At 39.5% G+C, this 21,484-nt stretch overlaps 1 protein-coding gene across 1 annotated transcript in view; it reads right to left on the reverse strand.

The window, feature by feature from the left end:
• Positions 1–21,484, reverse strand: part of CFAP54 (cilia and flagella associated protein 54) — a 390,102-nt gene that overhangs the window by 153,160 nt on the left and 215,458 nt on the right. The window contains exons 46-48 of the mRNA XM_030886291.2: positions 19,078–19,285; positions 14,680–14,759; positions 12,962–13,131 (exon numbers count right to left, since the gene is read on the reverse strand). Coding sequence (XP_030742151.1) covers positions 12,962–13,131; positions 14,680–14,759; positions 19,078–19,285 — 458 coding nt within the window. The remainder of the gene's footprint in view (positions 1–12,961; positions 13,132–14,679; positions 14,760–19,077; positions 19,286–21,484) is intronic.

The following is a 21,484-nucleotide window of genomic DNA, read 5'->3' on the forward strand; positions in this document are numbered from 1 at the left end:
TCAGCTTTCTTCACCACATTTGCTTATGCACCTGCTTTGTCTTCAGTGATCGTGTCAGGAAGGTGAGCACCATGGAATGCCAGGAAAAACATATTCTTTACTTAACTTCTAACAAGAGTTATTTTAACAATTTCTTCTATTCATTCAATTTTAAAACAACATAACTTTTGTAATTACCCAAGTATAAAATGTAATAATATATTTTGATTACCCGTATGTAAGGTGAAAAATAGAGTGCTCTTTCTTTTGCATATGTCTTTCACTTCTACTTGGTTAACATTATCTGAAATATTATCCCGAAGCCAGCATTTATTATTATCTTTAATTCTATCAGTTTTGTCAGTAATCGGTTTTTCCATTTTCGTGTAGTTATATATATTTATCCTGATTGAGATGGAGCATAAACTGGTTCCAGTGCTCACCCGCCACAAGCCATTTTTATAGAACATATACACATTCCTGTATTCTCAATGATGACACTGATTTCTTTTGTAAGCTAGAGTACCCAATACAATGTAGGACATGTGCGCAGGTCTGCATACCACTGAGTTAAGGGCTTAGCAGTGGTAGAAGGTCAAGCTTGTCCCTTCTTACTTCCTGGCTAGTACTGCTGCTATCTAGTACATTCCATACCTTCTGTTCAGAGGGTAAGTGGATATGGATTATCCCTGGTGGCTCATAGTCCATCTTCATCTATACTATGTATCTTTTCAAAAATATTTCCCTAACTTTTGAAAAAGATTATTACCCTTAGCTTCAAATACTTTACCAATTTTGTATTCTTCTAAGTCTTCATGGGTCCTTATGTCTTTCCATGGGAAGTTCAGAGAGAAAGTATAAGAAAATATTGTCCCAATGATATCAAATATATCTCATTCATTGTTTTCATTTTCATTTATTAGTGAAGAGATGGACATTTTCCCATATTTACTACTTATAATTTCCTCTTTGGGGTGAAATGCTGATGGTATTTGACAACTTACTATTATACCTACTCTTTTCTTATTGGCATTGTTTATTTCCAAAGACCAGGTCATTATATGATAAACATCAGATGAGGAAATGGAAGATGACGATGCCATTACATAACAGCCAAATCATTCCTTATGTAACTGCCAAATTTCACTTTTACATAACTGCTAATCCGCTGAGAATCATGGACAGATTGGTGCATCACCTTAATAACAGCTAGCATTACTCTCTCCTGTGACCTTGGCATTCATTACTACCAGGCAGCATACCTTGTTAATATGCAAGAGAGTAAGAGAGGAGTTTGTTACTATTGGCATAAATCCAAAATGTTGGATAACAAGATAGTCTGTAAGTGAGTAGTAGGCATAGTGTAATGGTTAGGAATTATGTCAACTGGATACTCCTGAGTAATGGTAGGGACAGAGTACAAACTGTCAAATGGGTTGTAGCCTGATGGCACCTCCTTGTTGTCATAAGCCTTCTTGTATGAGAGACTGAGCTGGGTCAAATCCTCTTTGACCCTTTGCCTTCTGCTAGAGCTGGATCTTGCATCTGGTTCCCTTACATCCTGTTACACGGCCTGGCCATCCCAAGGGCCCTAACAGAACACCAACCGTGGATTCATCTCTCCATTCACTAGCCTGTGTTCCCTGCTTCATCATTCTGCTTCCTGTTAATCAGTTTCCAGGAGTCAGGAGCAGAGTGACTTGAACTGAACTGGACTTGCCTACAATTTCTACAATTGGTTAAGCCATTTCTTTATATGAATCTCTTTCTATGTACAATACATACAAGCATCACTGATTTTGCTTCTCTAGAGAATCAGGCCTAACACACTTTGGTACCCTGGGAGCAGGGTGCTAGAGAAACAAATTGTGACCATGGAGAGTGAAGGCCTGACCCCTGTCTTACACCAATTGGGTGGAAATGGATTTTCCATCTCCTTTGGAAGGCCATGGCAGTCAGACATAGCCTCATAGTTTATTCTGTTCTGATCTGGAAAGAGCATAGGAAGTGAAACTTTCGATTTTTATAATCTGTCTTTAGTTATTCCAGAAGCCCTGGTGGTGCAGTGGTTACACATTGGGCTGCTATCTCAAAGGCTGGCAGTTCAAAAACGCCAGCCCTTTGCAGAAGACAGACCGGACTTTCTACTCCCATAGAAAGTCTCGGAAACCCAGATATGGATGCTGTTCTACTATGTCATATAGGGTTGCTGTGAGTCAACACCAACAAGATGTCAGTGAGTTTGTGTTTTTAAAGTTTGGTTATTCCTACTTGAAATGGAAAAAGAAGATGTGATGGGATTAAGTTGAAACTCAGGGATGTAAAGTTGCCTCACGGACTTTCCAAACACCAAAGACGTACTGTTTAGATAAAAAAACGGATCGAAGGCCTGGCCCTGGTTTGATATTGCCAACAGCTATATTGCATATGAACAGGATAATTTAAATAAGAAAGCTCAAATGTATGTGTTTTGAAAAGAACTGTGTTTAGGATCTGGCTGTATTATTATTAAGTTTTACTACCTACTGTTATTGAAAGTACCATGGATTGCTAAAAGAACAAACCTTTGAAGAAGTATGGTCAGAGTGCTCCTTAGAAGCAAAGATGGCAAGACTTTGTCTTACATAATTTGGACATGTTGTCAGGGGAAACCAGTCCCTGGAGGAGGGCATCATGTTTGGTAAAGTTGAGGGACAACGAAAAAGAAGAGGCTCTCAAAGAGATGAATTAGCACAAGCACAGTGGCTGCATCGATGGGCTGAGGCACGAGAATGATTGTGAGAACTGCACAGGACCGTGTACTGTATCATTCTGCTGTACATAGAGTTGCTTACAGCTGGAGCTGGCTTGATGGCACCTAACCACTAGAGGCATAAACGTGATGTTATCATTGTTTCTGTTTAAAAATTATGTATAGAGGTGTGTACAGGTGCCACGTTGACACAGGTATATGTGGGTATTAAATTTTATGCCAACTTGCACTGTGTAAGGGTGGAGTTCAACCTGTCAATCAGGACAACCTGATGATGCCACCTGGGAGTTGTAGCCTCTTTATAAAAGAGATACTCGGGTCCCTTCCCATCTCTCTCTGCCTCTTCACCTTTCTACGTGCTAATTCTGTGCCTGCCTCCTGCAGAGGACCTATGTGTACTGCCCAACCATGAGAGATGGTGTCGTGCCACGTTTCCATTGACTGTGGACCCACGAGACCCTTCAATCGCCACCTTTGATCTTCCTGCATCACCCTTCACCTGTCTGCATCTTGAGCTGCAGCTAGGTGAGTCTGAAAAGGGCTAACATGGGGCCCTTGCAGTTTCATTGGTTGGTCTGGGATGCCTTCTTTGACATAAAGCTCTTTCGTAAATCTACATCACTGGTTTGGTTTCTCTAGACACCCCGTCTCATCCATGTAGTGTCTTTTTTATTAATTTTATCAGTAACTTTATATAAAACCTTTTTTTCATGTATACTACAAATAGAATCTGAGTTTGCTTGTATCATAGTTTTAAATTTTTGTTTTGCTTTTGTAAGGTTTACAAAAACTGAAACTTAATGGATCAAACCAGTTGAGGCTCATTGTAATTTTAGAATCCCATTCCCATTATTTAATTGCTACTGAATTGTATATCTTTCTGGGGTTTTTTAACTTTCAAATTCAACTGGAATAATCTAATTTTTATTCATTTGTGTACAAGAAGTAAAACATTTAAATCTTATTTCTTCCCTGTATTAGCTTCTGAAATCTTTCGGTATCCAATCTTCAATTTCCTCACTACTAAAAGAGATGATAATAATAATACCTCATAATTTGAGATGACTATAGAGAATAAATTAGGAATTATCCTTTCATTTGCTCAGAACTATGTATTGAACATCTACTCTTGCCAGGAACAAATCTGTTGTTAGTGTTAGGTGCTGTTGAATTTGCTTCAGTGCATAGGGGCCCTATCTCCAGCAGAAGGCAATACTGCCCAGTCCTGCACCATCCTCACAATCTTTGCTCTCTTGGCATCCATACTGCGCCCACTGTGTCCACCTTTCTCACTCAGTGCCTTCTTCCTTTACATTGGTGACCGACTTTATCAAGCACGCAGTTTTATCTAGAGACTGGTCTCTCCTGATATCATGTCCAAAGGAGATGAAATGAAATTTCATCTTTGTTTCTAAGGAGCATTCTAGCTGTGCTTTCTCCAAGACAGATTCGTTTGTTCTTCCAGCAGTCCTTGATACTTGCGATGTTCTTCACCACACTATATTTCAAATGCATCAATTCTTCTTCAGTCTTCTCGAGTCACTGTCAAGCTGTCACTGGACATGTGATTAAAAAGACCATGGCTCAGGTCAGGTGCACGCTGGCCCTAATAGTGATTTAAAGAGGTCTTGGGCAGCAGATTTAACCAATGCACCAGCGAAAATCTAGTGGTTCTCTTTAGAGTAACAAACAAGACAGACAAAACTGTGTCCATGAAAGTGCTCTGCTAGAGAGAATGGGGAATGCCTGATAAATAGGTGTCTCTTGAAATAAATGGCATCATGTATTTCTAAAGCTACCACCATGATTAATCTGTTGAGATAGTGTGGGAGGATACTACTTGGTTAAGCAGTCTCTCAATACTTAAGCAACTATTAAATTTATTTGAAAGCTTTCAAGGTTTTATTGAGTCAGTAAAATGGTTTAAATATTTATAGACTATTTTCTAAGGTACTGTTTACAATGATCTTCATAGTTTCCTATAAAACTATCCAAACAGCAAGAAATAAAGAGCAACAACAAAATCTTCATGATATTAACATATAGTATACAGATCCAAAATGTGGGCTTTCTCACCTGCATCCCCCGCTACCTGCCTTGCCCAGCCTGACCCTCCCATGGCAACCCACATGTTTCCAAGCCACCTTGTTCACTGAATGACTTCATTGGCACACTATAATGACTTATGGACCCTGGAAGAAGAAAATGAGCCCATTCAATTCTGTTAATTCTTAGTTCTCAGTTATGATTTCAAGAGGAATGAAGTACTAGGTTTGGCTCTTTCTAACCCAGAAGCATAATGGAAAAAAAAACAACCCTAAGAACACTAGTATGCCCTCATCCACCTGGTACCATGTAATTGTCTAGTGCACAATTTCTACTTTCTCCATTATGATAGACAGACAAAGTGGAGGATTATCCACCAAAAACCATCTAACCTCCCAAAAGAAAGGAGATTTATCCTGACACAAAATTAAAGGCTCAACAGTTTTCTCATTTAGTAGACAATAAATTAAGTGTAAAAGAATAGAGAAAAAATTCTTATTGAAAATTTTTTAAATTCTGCAAAAGGAGACAGCCTGAGAACAAGTAGAAATATGGTCTGAGTAACTTTGATCCCATTTACTTCTTATTAACATTCCTGGCAAAAGCAGTCAGTGTGTTCTCCTAAAATCCATGCAGCTCACTCTACCTGTCACCGTAAGGAATGTGCCTTTCAATTTCCTTGACATGTAATTTTGTTAGGAGCATCAGGAAATGTCAAGCTAGCCATCATTTGGAAAAGGGACTGTCCAACACTCTCAGCAGTACCCAAAAAGAAGCTTGTGGGGGGTAAAGTTCACATGAGAAAAAGCTCATTCATCTTGACAGTGGCTTCCCCCAATGACAACTCCAAAAAGGCAGTAACATCAAAGTCTTTGTGCTTCTTGTCCCAAGGGCCAGCTTCCTGTGTTTAATATAGGAGGGATTCAGATTTATTTCTACATCATTAGCATACGTCATTAAAGTTCTATTGTGACAGTTCTTGCTGTGGTCATTTTTTAATTTTTAATTTCTTCCTTCCTTAAAAAAAAATCACTCATAACTTCCATCCCAAACAGACGTATAGAACTGGGGAAAGACTGTAGGTAAACAGCAGGAAATATTTTCCTGGGACAACGTGTGGAAAAAAGGACTCTAAGGAATTATGCAGCAAAAATTCCTTCTTCCTTCAAATTTTAGTGGGAAAAATAGTTTACCATTACACTCAGTCTATCTCATCATCCATCAATGACCATGTGGTTGAGTGCCAGCCAGGTGGCTTCAGATCACAGCAACCCCTTGTCAAAAAGAGCAAAACCCGACCCGGTCCTGCCCAACCCTCAAAACCACGACATGTCAGCACATTGCAGCCACTGGCTCAACCCACCTTGAGACCCTTCCTCTCTTTTACTGACCTTCTGCTTTCCCAAGCACAATGTCTTTTACCCGGGACTGGTTCCTCTTGATATGTCCAAATTTCATGAAAAGCCTCACCATTCTCCCTGATAAGGCACATTCTGGCTGTACTTTCTCTGAGACAGATGTATTGCGGTTGCTTGTTTCACAGGCAGGGCATGCTATATTCAATATTATTCACCGACACCGTAATTCAAAGGCACCAGTTCTTTGGTCTTCACTATTCATTGTCCAGCTTTCATAGCCACATTGAAAATATCATGGTTTGCCACAGACACACCTTAGTCCTCAAGGGGGCATCCTTCGAGCACTTGAAAAGAGGTCTTTGACAGCCGTTTGCCCAGCGCTGCCCATAGTTGGATTTGAAAGAGACCATTGCTTCCACAACTATCGGTTCCAGTAAAATTAAATGCTTGACAACTTCTATGTTTTCCTGTTGATCATTCTGTTATTTACTGGTCCAATTGTAAGGATTTTTGTTTTCTTTAGATAGAAGTGTCATTCATACCGAAGGCTGCAGTACTTCACCGTCAGCAAGGCTTGTTTCAACAGTGTGTCCTCTATGGCATTACACATTATCAGTGAGTCTGCCTCCGATCTCGGTGTCCTGCTGTTCTCCATGTAGCCCAGTTTGTTGGATTATTCGGTCAGGATATAGATTGAATAAGTGGGGTGATGGGAAACCCTGATGCATCCTTTTCTTAATCTCAAACCCTGCAGTAACCTCTTGTTCGTTTTAACTACAGCTTCTTGGTCTACATACAGGTTTCACGTGAGGTGTTCTTGTGAAGCACCCATTTCACTGTGTTCTTGAATTCCAACTCGTTGCAATGTCATCCATAATGTGTTATGCTCTCCAGAGTCAAATGCCCTAGTATAGTTAATAAAACATAGGTGGACCTTTTTTATTTCTCTTTTAAATGATCTGCTTTCAGCAGGGTTGGCGTCTGTGTTGGTTAGACATTGTGTCAACTAGACCTTCCTGTGTAAGGGGGTGGGGAGGTGGGGAGGGCGTGTAGAATTCAACTTATCAATTGCATTGTGGCCTGATGACACCTCCTCCTTGGCATCATAAGGCTTTCTGTATAAGAAAGGGAGACCTAGGAGAGCTGAATCCTCTTGGACTCTTCCCCTTGTGCCTGAGCTAGATCTTATGTCTGGTTCCTCCATCTCCTCTTGCATCACCTGCTGATCCCAGAAGTCAGCATCAGACTACCAAAGGTGGATTCATTCAACTGACTTTGGACCTCTGCATCCACCAATCTGTGCTTCCTGTTGTCCCTGCTTCATACTCTGGTCTGGCTCCTCAACCTCCTGTTGTGTTGCCTGCCGATCCCAGCAGCAGTTGGTAGACTACCCTGACTTGCACCAGACTGGACTTAGCTATTTCTACAATGTGTAAGTCATTTCTTGATATAAATCTCCACTTATGTACAACACGTAAGAGCATTCCTTGTTTTGTTTCTCTAAAGAAGCCAACTTAACACAAAATTCTATGTTCTCTTCTGGATCCAGCTTGGATTTCTGACATGTCCCTGTTGATGTACTGCTGCAATAGCTTTTCAATTTCTTCAGCATAATTTTGTTTGCATGTGATCATAATGATTTTGTTCTATGATTTGAACATTCTTTTAGGTTACCTTTTCTTTGGAATGGGCACATATATAGTTATCTCTAGACATTTGGCCAGAGAGCTATTTTCAAAATTTATTTAGATGAGTCAATGAGGCAGAGATGAGTGAATGCTTCCAGTGTTGCATCTGTTTGTTGAGCTATATTAATTGCTATTCATCCATTTCCGGGGTCTTGCTTTTCATAAATGCCTCTAGTGCATCGTGAACTTCTTGTTCAGTGCGATCACATCTTAATCAGATGCTTCATCCTAAAATGGCTCAAAGGAGACCTGGTATCATAGTGGTTACTTACTGGGCTGCTAAACACAAGGTCAGCTGTTAGAAACGACCACGTGCTCCAAGGGAGAAAGACTTCCTATTTCTGCAAAGATGTACAGTCCTGGAAATGCACAGTCACTTCTACTCTGTGCTATAGGGTACCTATGAGTCAGAATTGACTCAATCAATGATAGTGATTTTTTAAAATTTCTGGATACCAACTAATTCTTTTTGATACAGTGACCTCTCTTATTTTTTTAAAAAATTCAATTCAACAGGTCAATCATATTAAAAAGAGTTGTACAATTTTCACCACAATTAACTTTAGAACATTTTCTTCTTTTTTGCACTTATTGTTATTAGCTCCCCATTACCTCCCAAACCTCCCCTGCCATACCCCCCCAAAACCACGAATCCAGTTACTGTCTATAGCTTTACCTACCCTGGATCTCATATACAGAAAAACATACACATACCACACACAAAGCTAACAATACAAAATAAAACAGAAAAACCTCATTCAAAAAGAAAGCAGAAAATATAAAAATCAGAACAAATTAAAAATTATCTGAAGGGGATATCAAATGATAAGGTATTAACTTGTAACATAACTGCATCTGCAATAATCCACTTTCAATGCACTCTACACGACAGCAAGGCTATCACATCCCTGGTCTATGGTCAGAGGAGATTCACCAGAGGCTTAAGTATTTCCCTTTTACTTTTCTCTTTTCAAACTTTAAAATGGGCCAGAAGGGAGATAAAATAATAAGATATTACATTGTCACCTAACTACAGCTGCCATAATCAACCTTACAAGGCTCTCTGTTGGATGACAAGTTTATTCATATCCCCCATCTTCTTTTGATGCTTCCTGCATCTTTCAGTATTTTACCCACAAAACCCTTCAATATTGCAAACCAAGCCTTGAATTTTTTTCTTCCACTCTTTCATCTTGTGAAATACTAAGTGTGTTCTTCTCTTATGGTAATCTAACTCCAGATGGTTTCTCAGTTCATTATAATACTTTGTCTTCCTGAGACACCCTTTGGGAGTATTTAAGGTAGCCTTTATACTTTATTATTTCATTTTTTCACTTTAACTACTCTACATTCAAGAGCAAGTTTCAGAGTGTGTTCTGACATCCATTTTGGACTTTTTGATCTTTCCTGTTTTTTAATGTTCTTATGCTTTTCCTATGTCTGATGTGCTGGATATCTCTCACAACTCACCTGGTCTCCAATCTTTAGTGCTCAATGTGTCAAATCTGTTCTTGAGCTCGTCTCTAATTTCAAGTGGATATACTCAAGGATGTACTTTGGCTTTTGCAGACTTGTTTTAACTTTCCTCAGCTTCAACTTGAACTTGAAGATTAGCAATTGACAGACTGTTCTGCAGTCAGTCCTGGGCCTTGTTCTGACTGATAATACTGAGCTTTCTTCATCGTCCATTTCCTCAGCATAGTCAATTTAATTCCTGTGTTCTCTATTGGGTGGGGTGGGGGAGAGGGGTCTACACGTATAATCATGGTTTGTGTAGTTGAAAGGGGATGTTTCCAATGAATAAGTCACTGGTCTTGCAGGACTTCAACATGTGACAGAATCCTTTCTATCATCAAGAACATATTTTCCAACTACCAATCCTCCTTTGTTTCCAACTTTCAAATTCCAGTCATCCATCTTGATTGCCTCTTGATTGCATGTTTGATAAGTTTCACAGCACAGAAGTTGGTAAAAAAAAAACAAACACCTTCAATTTGTTCATTTGGGGCATTAGTGGTTGGTGTATTCATTTGAACAATAGTTGAATTAACTAATAATTCTCGTAGGTGATTTGGGTATTGTCCCATCACCGACAAGGGGTTGTAATCCAGGACAGATCTTGAAATGTTCCTTTGGACAAATGTGAATCCATTTCTCTTAAACTTGTCATTCTCAGCATAGCAAATAGTATGAAGCCAATCCCAGTCCAGTCCATTTCAGCTCAGTCGTGCTGAGGATACAGTTCTTCAAGCACCCTATTTTTGACAACTTCCAATTTTCACCTCTCTTTACTCTTAAATTTATTAAAAGCTCTATCAATATTTACCATATTAGAAATCAAGCTAGAACATTTAAATGTCATTGATTTGTCTAAAACAAATTGCCTAAAATAAAAATAGTGAAAGTGTCATACATTAATATTCAAATAATTTTAATAAGTATGTTTTTAAAAGTTTAGTGGAACTGCTTTGCATTTTTTGTATATTTCCTTAATATTTGGCTGAATAAAAGGCATTTCTACATAATAAAAGACTTTCATATATGTTTCTTAATTCAATTTGTTGTGATAGTTTGGGCTGAAATATATGAAAAAATTAGGCCTCACACAGATTGATGTTGGAAAAGGGAGGTATATTTTAATAACCTCTTCTAATAATTATGAATATTCTTACATTACAGAAAAATGTGACAAGTGATAGTTTCTTAAAAGTTCATTTCATTATTGACATGAACACCACATATTAATGAACTTTCCCCTATAAAACATTAAAATCAATTGATTTACTTTGCTGTTTGAATATAACTGCTGACCAGGGTTTTGTAATATGCACTGATCATTTGGAAAATATTGGTCCCCTAAGTTAAGTAAATTCTCCAAATGGTGACACATTCCATTCCATAATATCTCACACACACACACACACACACACACACTGATTTGTAATTATGGCCACTAATCACATCCAAAAAATGTAAGAATTCACAAACTATCAAGCTCATCATGATAAATGAAAGTTTTCCAAAATTCTAATTTCCCTTGAAAGTTCAAATGTTATCATTGGCAATATATACTATCAATTGTTTTTCTAGAAGTATTCAGTACAATGTCTACTAAATGTTCCAGCCTGAATCACCAGTTTGTCAATTTTGGTGTTTTTTAAATAGTGTCCATGGGGGGGGGGGAGTAGCTAATTTAGTGCCCAATCAGTCACATGCATGCTAACTACCCATCTCTAATATGCAGCAGAAGCATGCTGGGTGTGTTTTCCATTTACTATACCCCACAGAACAATAGAATACATATATAAGGAGAGGTTTATAAATTGAGTACACTGCTTCAAAAGGACATTCGTAAGTGAAACTGGCTTTCTTTGTGTGTTTGTGGGTTTTGCCCACAGTGTATGACAGTGAAGAATTTGGTGGCAGCTCTTTGATTCATGATGAGGCACCAGTTTCATCATTGTTGTTTTTGTAAAATCAGTGAAAATATTAACACAATGAAGAAGGCAAATGATGGCTTTATTTATTAAAATTAGCTCTGCCTTGCAGAACCCATGAAAGACTCGTGGGGACGCTGAGAGGTCTGTGGACCCCTTTGATGAACACATGGCCTGGCTCGGCAGCACTACTCAGAACCCGTCAACATTGTCAGTCACCGTAAGGCTACACTGCCATTCGGACTTGGATGGAATTCAAGTGAAGGCTCATACTGATGAGGTGACTTACATTCCCCATCCATAAAAGCCAAGAGATATTTCTATTTACTTCTCCTTTGGATGGTCTTCTTTTGCTTAAAGGTACCAACAATTGAAAATTCAACCCTCCTCAAATTCCAAAACACCAATGCATACAGTTTAATGCATGGAATGTCATCATAGATGAAGAAGAGGAATGTTAAATAAAAAGTATTTTCATCTAATTTGATACATTCTTGTTTTCTTTCAGTTATTACTTCTTTTGCACTTCATTTCAGAATGTATGGTACTTCCCCAAATTAATCTTTAACAAAAGACAAAAACATTACCTTATTATTTCTTAAAAGATTTTCTTCCATCCTTAATATCCCTTTTCAGATATTATCTTTAGTTCTTGAGCTGTGCAGGCTGCTATTTATTGTGTCCACTAACTCATTTACAGCTGTTTTCTCCTTGGGATGATCATTTTTTACTGTACGCTTATCTCTAGTGGGAGTGGTTTTCACAGGAGCCTTGCATTTCTGAGGTTGGTCCCTACGGGGTAGTTCAGTTGTTGCTCTCTTCCAATCCTATAATGTCAGAGCTAGTTGTAAGGCTCTGCTTGTTTTTGAAAGAGGTGCCTTACACCGGTTACTTTACACTGTACAGGCAATATTAAATTGGACCCCACAGCTGCTAATGATATTTCTTTTGGGTGATTCTTTTTCTATTTCTACTCTGAGCAACTTGCGAGGTTGCTGTAAGTCAGGAATGACTCAGTGGCAGTGAAGGTTTCTAGTGGTTTGTTTGTTTAACTCTGGGCAAGCAGCTAGCTTCCTTGCTGCTCACCCCGCCTCCCACAGGCCTTTCTGGAATCTCAAAGAAGAGATCAATTTTATTCTGTGCTAGAGAAACAGAAAACTGAACTAAGCTCCTTTATCCACTGTGTATCAGCTACTAATTCCCCCCTCTCTGGGTCCTTTTCATTAACATATATTATTTCTTCCATCTCAAAAGAAATTGTCTTGACATGACTTCTACTGAACAGTTACATGCAGAAAATGGTTGGGTTAGGCTATGTTTTGTGCGGATTCACAACAATGTCAACAAAATAAAAGTGTTTTTTTAATGCAAAAGAAGCTATAGGGAATACAGGTGCTGCCTTTAACAATAAACTAAAAATGCAAACTTGCTATTTTGTACATCCGTTGTATGACGTGGCATATCCTAGTTGTGGGTTTTAGTAAAGCAATTGCTTTGTTGTCAGTTGTGGTTCTAGGTGTAATATTGTGTGAAAAATTCCCTGATTATGATGATAATAATATTAAAATAAAGTATGCATGATAGACCTAAGGATGTCTACGATGGATGTAAACAATCTAAGTGTAATTAATCATAACAAATTAGGATGAGGAAAAAAACCCTCATCAAATGTAATGGTCTTCGGCACACAAAGAGACTCACCTGTATGCTGCCCGGTGTTTCTGCAAGGCGATGGCAGCCATCAGGAGCCTAGCTTTCACGACGACCTCCAACTTGCCCGCAGAAAACTGACAGAGGTCCCTGCCTGTTGGACACTCCACCTCTGATAGAAGGAAGTTGAGTTTCTCTTCCACGTCCATCAATAAAACTGACTGAAGAAAGAGCACCACACAAAAGTGGTGTAACTTCAGAAACGGTCCTAACAATATCTCATTCTCATTCAGCAAATAGTTTCATTTAGAAACGTCGCAATGAATGAAGGACTCATAAGGACACTGGTTATCTTCAGACAAAGGAGTGAGCTCAGGGAAGTGGGCTGATGGTTAATAGAGACTGAAAAGGAGAGCTATCGCCAGAAATGCGGTCAGCTGCCCTGGGAGATGGCGCTCACCTTCCCTCCTCGCCACCTGGTTCTGTGCCATCCCATGATCCCTTGTGGATCAGACTGTTGTGATTCACAGGGCTTTCTGAGGCTGAGTTTGGAAGTGGATTACCAGGCTTTCTCTCTTAAGTCTTCGTTCTGGAGGCTCAGCTGAAGCCCATTCAGCCTCATAGGAACCCGCAGTCCTCCACTGATAAGAAACCCATGCGGTGTCATGGCCAGGAACTGGCTACATCTCCCACAAAGAAGATGAGAATTCTACCACTGACCGACCCGGGCCCTATGTTATGTACCATAAAATAACATTTAAAAACCCATTGCCATCCAGTCATTACTGACTCATAGCGCACCTCCTCGAGGCCCCTCTGGGTTTCTGAGATTGTAACTGTTTACGGGAATAGAAACCCCAGTTTTTCATCCTCAGATGCTTGCTGGTGGTTTTGAACTGCTGGCCATGCAGATCGCAGCCCAATGCATAACCACTATACCAGCAAAGCTCCATTTTATGTACAATAGTTACCTTTAACTAAATGTATCCCAAAGTAAGCTATGATCAACAAACTGGTAATGTGAAATTAATGGCATTTTAGAGTGACCCATTAAGAGCAAACAGCAGCTTACACAACAGAGGAGAAATGAATCAAATATCTTACAAGCAACAGGGCTTTGAAAACTTGCTAATATAGAGCGGTACTATTACATAAATACTAGGGCAGTTTATGAAATAATTAAGAGCAAATATTTAAATCAAAAAGACTTAGGTCCTACTAACAGCTCTGCCATTTATTAATTGCATGAAATCAAATGGTTTTTTATATCTCTAAGCCTCAGTCTCATCACAGATCTGCACAATAGGATTTTTAAAATGATTAATGTTATTGAAAGAATAAAATATAAAATATTTAAAAACATACAATATAAATAAGTTATTTAAATTAATATGATTAATACTTAGGTCATAGAGTTGTGAAAACAAAATAATTGTGAGAAATATCTGCCCTGCAGCATGTCGCTGCTATCATCATTATTATGGTTAGAAAATGAGAATCACAGGACACAGAATACTCAGATCCAATCAAACAATGAATCATATTTTCTGCAGCATCTTATTCAGGTTGTAAACTCAAAGACTGATCCTTCTGGGCAGTTACTTTTCCCATTGGTGGTACACTTCATCTCTGGTCCCAATCTATGCTTAAGAAAAGCCACCCCAATCTTCCAAAGGCAAGCCCAAACCTGAAAGTGGACCAGTCCAGGACCTAGCAGTGGACATTTTGGTAGTGGCATTATTATGATTTGGAAATTTTTCCAAGCTTACCTTTAGCCTGCTCAGAACGAATTCATCTTTAGCTCGTATAAGCTGAGTATGTGAGCCACTGTCCTCCTTTAAGAGTAGCTCTATAAAGGCACAAATTTGGGAGGAAAGGGTATATGTAGTTAGTTTAAATATTAATCTTATCTTTCACAACTCATTATTAGTGTGGAAACACACTCTCCACAGATCTGATAAAGAACAGTCACATAATAATTTTAAAAACACAATGATGATTAGAAATATATCTCTAGTCCAATTAATGCATAAACTTCTATTGGCTTAAATCAGCATAGAAGGCAGAGTCTTCGAATGAATCAGACAATTATGAAAGGATCTTTTGAGTGCTTACTGAAATCATTCAAGCTATCAGTTACTAATCTAAAGCACCTTAATGGTATCTAGGACACCTTAAAATACTCAAAGTAATTTAGATGCTTCAGATATTTCTGCTATTTCAGTACAGTCTCTTTGGAAGCATCAGTTCTACTGAAAACAGAAGAGAGAAAAAAAAATTTAATAAATAAATAGAACCAAACAAACAACAACAAAAAAGAACAGAAGAGAGACATTTGAAACAGTGCAACTGAAATCACTCTTTCAAAATCCCTGCTCACAATTCAAATTTGTTCCTTGTTTTGAACCAGGAAGAAATGAGATGATTTCAGTTAGTCACTGCCTATCTTCAGTAAATCTGGCTTCCAAAGTACAGAAGAGAGAAAAAGCACAAATCATTCCTGCCCATCCCCATTGTTTGTGTTAATATATTCAGTCACTTAAGGATTTAATCTGTAAAAGTGAATAATAATTATTCATGTATTGTGGTTAATAACCAGCCTACACTTGTATAATCTCCTTTTCTCAACTATGTTTTAAATTCTTCACCTTTGGTTAAGTGGATGACATGACCAACAGAATGACCTTATGCCCCAGGGAGAGGATTGATAATCTTCTCTAACATAAAAGGACAATGAGGTCTCTAAGGTGAGCCAGAGGCATATATAAGCCATAGATAAATGACTAGATTGGGGGCTCTTAATTCTGGGCACTTAATTCTAGCCCCAATATAAGAACAAGTAGTTCTTATGACACCGCCCTGCTCTTTACAGCCCCCGCATGAAGAGTTACTGAAGATATGGGAGCTACAGCAAAGTGTAATCACGAAATTAGATGGTGCCTGACTATCAAAAAGACTAGCATCTGGGGTCTTAAAGCTCGTCTTCAAATAAGTAGCCATCTAAGTGAGGCATCAACTAAGTCCAAGAAGCATATCAGCCTGTGTGACCCAAAGTGGAAGCATGCCAGCCTGTGATCCAAAGATTGCAAAAAATATAATCCCTATCTAAAGGAGGGTATATATCAGAGCTTAAATTGTGAACTCATGATTTGCAGAAGACTGGATGACAGCGGAAGCCCAAAATCCATTTACAGGATCTACACATAGATTAAATCTCCAGTGACTTTCCTCTGACGGCTCTGAAGGGATATGAATTGTCTGTTTATCAGAGAGTATTGTAGAGACGAATATAGTAGATTAAAGTATTAAAATGTAATATCTTATTTTAATGGTTAAAATGTAACATTTGATTTGTTCCCCTTTTAACACACCTAAAAGTTCCAGCATTAAAAAAAAAAAGTGAAGGGTGAATCCCCTATGAACATAGACCAGGGATGTGAATACGCTTGCTATCATATAGAAAACACTGGAAAGTGAATAATGACAGATATAATTAAGTTAAATTATGACACCTTATCATTTGATCTCCCATTTGAACATTTTTAAAGTTGTGGGTTTTTAAATTTTCTTTCTAACTAGGTTTTTCTCTATTTTATTTGCTATTTTTGGCAGCTTTTATGACTCTGTTTTGTGTTTTTGTTGTGTGCATACTGAACTTGTACATGGATCAAGAGGTGGTTGTGAGAACAGAACAATGGAATATTGCATGGTGTAAAACCAGGAAAGGTGTGTTTCAGGGTTGCATCCTTTCACCATACTTACTCAATCTGTATGCTGAGCAAATAATCAGCGAAGCAGGTTTATAGGAAGAAGCTCACGGCATCAGGATTGGAGGAAGACTAATTAACAACCTGAGATATGCAGATGACACACAGCCATCTTTGCTGACTGTGAAGAGGACTTGAAGCACTTGCTAATGAAGATCAAGGACTGCAGCCTTCAGCAGGGTTACATATGACTCAATACAAGGAAGACCAAAATCCTCAAAACGGGAACAACAGGTAACGTCATGATAAATGGAGAAGAAGCTAAAGTTGTCAAGGATTTTGTCTTTCTTGGATCCATAATCAATGCTCATGAAAACAGCAGTCACGAGACCAAACAGAACACTGCACTGGGTAAATCTGCTACGCAAGACTTCTTTGGAGTGTTGGAAAGCAAGGATGTTACTTTGAGGACGAAGGTGCCCCCTCGCCCAAGTCATAGTATTTTCACTTGTTTCATATGCTTGTGAAAGATGAACACGGAATTAGGAAGACCGAAGAAGAATTTATGCATATGAACTGCGGTGCTGCAGAAGAATATTGAAAAGCACTGTGGACTGCTGAAAGGACACACTGATCTGTCTTGGAAGAACCAAGGCCGGAGCAGCTCCTTAAAGACTAGGACGGCTACACTTCATCTGACAAACTTGGGACTCATAGCAGGAGAGACCGATCACTGGAGACGGACATCATGCTTGGTAGGGCAGAAGGGCAGCGAAAAAGAGGAAGGCCCTCAAGGAGATGGGTTGACACCGTGACTGCAGAGAGCACTGGAACAATTGTGAGGCTAGCAAAGGACTGGGCAATGTTTCCTTGTGTCGTGTATGAGGCCACTGTGGACCGGAACCAAGTCCATGGCACCTAACAGCATGGGTGTTTACATATGAAAATGTGTATGGCCCTGGATCTATGAGGGGATCCACCCCCCCACCCCCACCCCCACAAATGGGAAAAAACCCCACTAGGCAGAACTTTCCGACCATGCATTTTTCCCACTAAGGTGAGCATCGAGAAACCCACTCTGAATGAATGCACCCGTGCCATCACCTGGGAAGATTCTCTCTGGTCACAGGGAACTTTTTCGTGAAAGCAGTCCCACTGGAACCTCATGTTTGTGATTGCCAGTTTAAGAGAAGAGTGGAAACTGACACAGACATTGCTGTGATGTTGAACACAGTTTACCAGGACAGTGCTGTAGGAAAAACTCAAGTGTACAAGCGGTTTTCTTGTTTCAAAAAAGGTGAAATGTTTATTGATGACAAACCTCATTGTGGACATCCGTCAACTTCCCAAATGGACGAAAATGTTGACAAAAGTCATGTACTTGTGCTTGAAGACCAGACAGACCACTGCAGAGATGGGGGAGTTACCTGGACTATCTTGGAGCTGGGTTCAGCGAATTTTAATGAAGATTTGGAAATGAGAGGGGTCACGATGACATTTGTGCCTCAGGTTATGACTGACCAGGAAAAAGGGCATCAAGTGGAAACACGGCGTGCTTTGAAAGAACAGTCCCAAAGTGACCCAGACTTTTTTCCCCAAGGTCATTACTGGTGAGGAGACATGGTGTTATTTTTATGACTCCCAAACCAAACATCAAACAAGCCAGTGGAAGATGCCACCATCATCTTGCCCCCCAAGTGAAATCAAAGATTAAGATGATGCTCATTTGGTTTTTGTGTTGTTGTTGTTTTTATGTGAGGGGATAGTGCATTTGGAGTTCATTCCACCAGGGCAGGGTGTCAATCAAGCTCTCTATTCAGAGGTTCTGAAAAGATGGCATAACAGTGTGAGACAAAAAAGGCCTGATTTGTGGCAGGCGGGGGACTGGTTTTGCCACCACGACAATGTACCTGCTCCTGTAGCCATCTCATTGTGCCAGTTTGAGGCAAAATAAAAACAAACAAACCAGCATGTGTCTCTTGCCCCATGCTTCACTCACCTGACCTTGCTCTGTGTAACTTCTTTTTGTTTCTGCGAAAGAAGAGGGACATGAAAGCACACCAATTTGATGACATAGAAGAGGTGAAGAAAAAAACGAGAGAGGTGCTGTCAGCCATCCAACCAGATGAGTTTGAAAAACGTTTCCAAGAATGGAATCACAGATTTGACAAATGTATTAAGTGTAGTGGAGAGTACTTTGGAGGTAAAAAGGTTGTTTTGTAAAATAATTTAAATACACATCTGTGGGAAAAAAAATATCTGGGTTTGGGGGTTCCCCCTTGTATTTGGATGAACATGCATAAACCTAATATAAGCACATATGTGTGTAATCATGAGCTCAGTGAAAATATTAAGAACATGTAGTAGGATTAGTCATATGGAATATTAGGATTGGACTGGGAAATGATTGGAGGTGAGAAGAAGAATGGGAAGCAAGGGGAAAAAGTAAACAAAAATTACCTTTTATGTTTAAGAGGTTTCCTTTACTTTTCTCTGAAACAGATCCTTGCAGGGATGTCTTCAATATACTTTCTGAGATACAATTGATTGTTGCAGCCACACTTGTGAGAAAGTATGCTCGGACCAAAGAAAACTTGCTTAAGAGATGATGTTGACCAAATGTAACCAGAAATATAGGTGCACCTTTATTTAATAAATCATCAAGTGCCTAAAGCATGTTTGTAAAGAGGGTGGGGGGGGGAAGCTAGTTAGCAAAACAATTTTATCAGATACTATTAACTCAATTACTCTTTGCACTCAGTCCATTTGGTATTGGGTGAAAGAATACAGGGATAGACATGAAATACCATAAAGGGCAGGTCTATCAAGAAATACATGTAATGCCATAAACCATTCAAGCAGTGCACCATTGCTTCTGTGGATCCCTACTTATCTACCACTTGTGCTTCAATAGACTGATCTTACCATATTAAAAAAAAATGAGCTGGTGCTAAGACCCAAGTGAGACTCTTTCAAAATAGAGAAAGAGCTAAATATCACTGGTATTTGCATGAGAATGTTGGCGGTTCAGAGCTGGAAAGGGGAAGAAAAGCTGGGGAAGCAATCTGTGGTCAACCCTTACATTGTCCTTTGATAACCTCTCAATCCCCTGGCTCCTCTTCTGTGCATACATACACCTCCTTGATGAACTCACAGGTCTCAGGCAAGCCACCTCTGACCTGAGGCCTGCACCCCCACAGCTGATAAGGGCCAGAGGAAGGTAGGAAATCCGGCCCATTGGTCTTACTTTTGCATGCTGAATCACACGCAGTACTGCCCGGGAACCACCGGCTATTTCTCTAGGCCATCGCCCTTGGTCTGTCCTAGGCTACTATTTCACACTTGATCTTCTCTCTTCTAAATTTCAACCCCATACTCCCCATGCCCTTGCTCTCAATGGATGACCTGTTTCCTCTTCTGAACTAAGGAAAACTGAAGCAGGGGAGAGTATCCACAGAGCCCCCTGGTCCCTCAGTCCCCTCTACTCCACTGTCTGTCCCCAGGCCTGCCTTCCTTCTGACTCATGCAGGCACCATCACTTATTCTGTCCCTACTGGCCTCCTTCCTCTCTGACTTACCTTTCTCCCTCTCCACAGAGAGGGTCCCCTCAGCACACAGCCATGCTCTCATGGCCTCAATCCTAAAATGCCAACAAGCAAAATTCTCTAGACTCCTACTTGCCTCCCCAGCTACTCCGCACACTCCTTCTCTACTTCCCTGCACTGCAAAGCCCTGAAGATGGCCAATAGTCTCACTTCTCTCCTTCCATTTACTTGAACACCCCTCTCCCTCCCTGTCCTGAAACTTTTAGGTCAAGGTCACCAAAGGTCTATGATTTGCTAAATTCAATTCTCAGTCATCCTAGATCACATGATTTCTGATCTTAAAATGCCATTGTTTTATATACCAATGAAGCTGGCACACTGCATAGATGTAAAGTACATTCCGATTCTGAGAGGAAAACTATTTGCCAATGCAAACAGAAAGCTCAGCTTGGGAGAGCTTGAGGCAGTTCCGGGGGTGGGGAATCTTTGTTACTATTGCTCAGACTCCTTTCTTTTCTTTTCTTTTTTTTCTGCTCATTTTCTTTATTCACCTTTAAGCACCAGACTCCTTTCTTTACCCTTGCCTAAGGAGTGAGATTTGATTCACATACAGAAGAGCAGTGGAGAAAGAGCTGAGGCCAGTCTGCTAGGGACATGGCTGACCTTCCCCAGGAAGAAAAGATACTGTGGGTGGGGAACAGTAGGTTTCTCCTCTCTCCTCTTTCCACTGCAAACAGTGATTTAATGAGCCTTGACAATTACACACAAACACTTGAGGATCGGAAGAAGATTAATTAGTAATGCTATTTAACACTCCTTTTTCTCTCCTCTGTACAGAAAATATAAAGTGTAATCTGAAGAGTCTTAAGCAGACCAACAGTACTGTTTTAATTAATTAGCTAATAGAAATGGGCTTTTCATTATGCTGTCAATCTCTCTTTGTGGAACAAGAGAGGATCAGACAGTCCCTTTTATGCCCAAACCACTTTTAAAGGGAGCTTTTTTTAAAGGATGTTCTGGCATTTATGACTGGAAGAAATAAATGCTCTTAAACAACCCAAAGTCTTAGAACACTAAAATGAAATAGGACTGTGTATCTGTGCTTTTCCAATATGGACCCTTTGATTTCAGGTAACTTGTTTATTAAAAAAAAAAAAAAACAGACAAAAATCTGAAAATCTGAAAGGCAACAGAAAAGTAAAGTCTGTAAAATACAATGTGGCATTTAAAAAAATAAATAGTTGTGCCTGTTTAGCTGCATTAGCTGTCACCCTGATGTTGCAAGTTCCCTACCTATCTCTGACTCCCTTTTACCCTGACTG

Source organism: Echinops telfairi, unplaced genomic scaffold, assembly GCF_000313985.2.
Source record: "Echinops telfairi isolate 266 unplaced genomic scaffold, ASM31398v2 ScPeMD7_2;HRSCAF=8, whole genome shotgun sequence".
NCBI classification, from domain to species: Eukaryota; Metazoa; Chordata; class Mammalia; order Afrosoricida; family Tenrecidae; genus Echinops; species Echinops telfairi.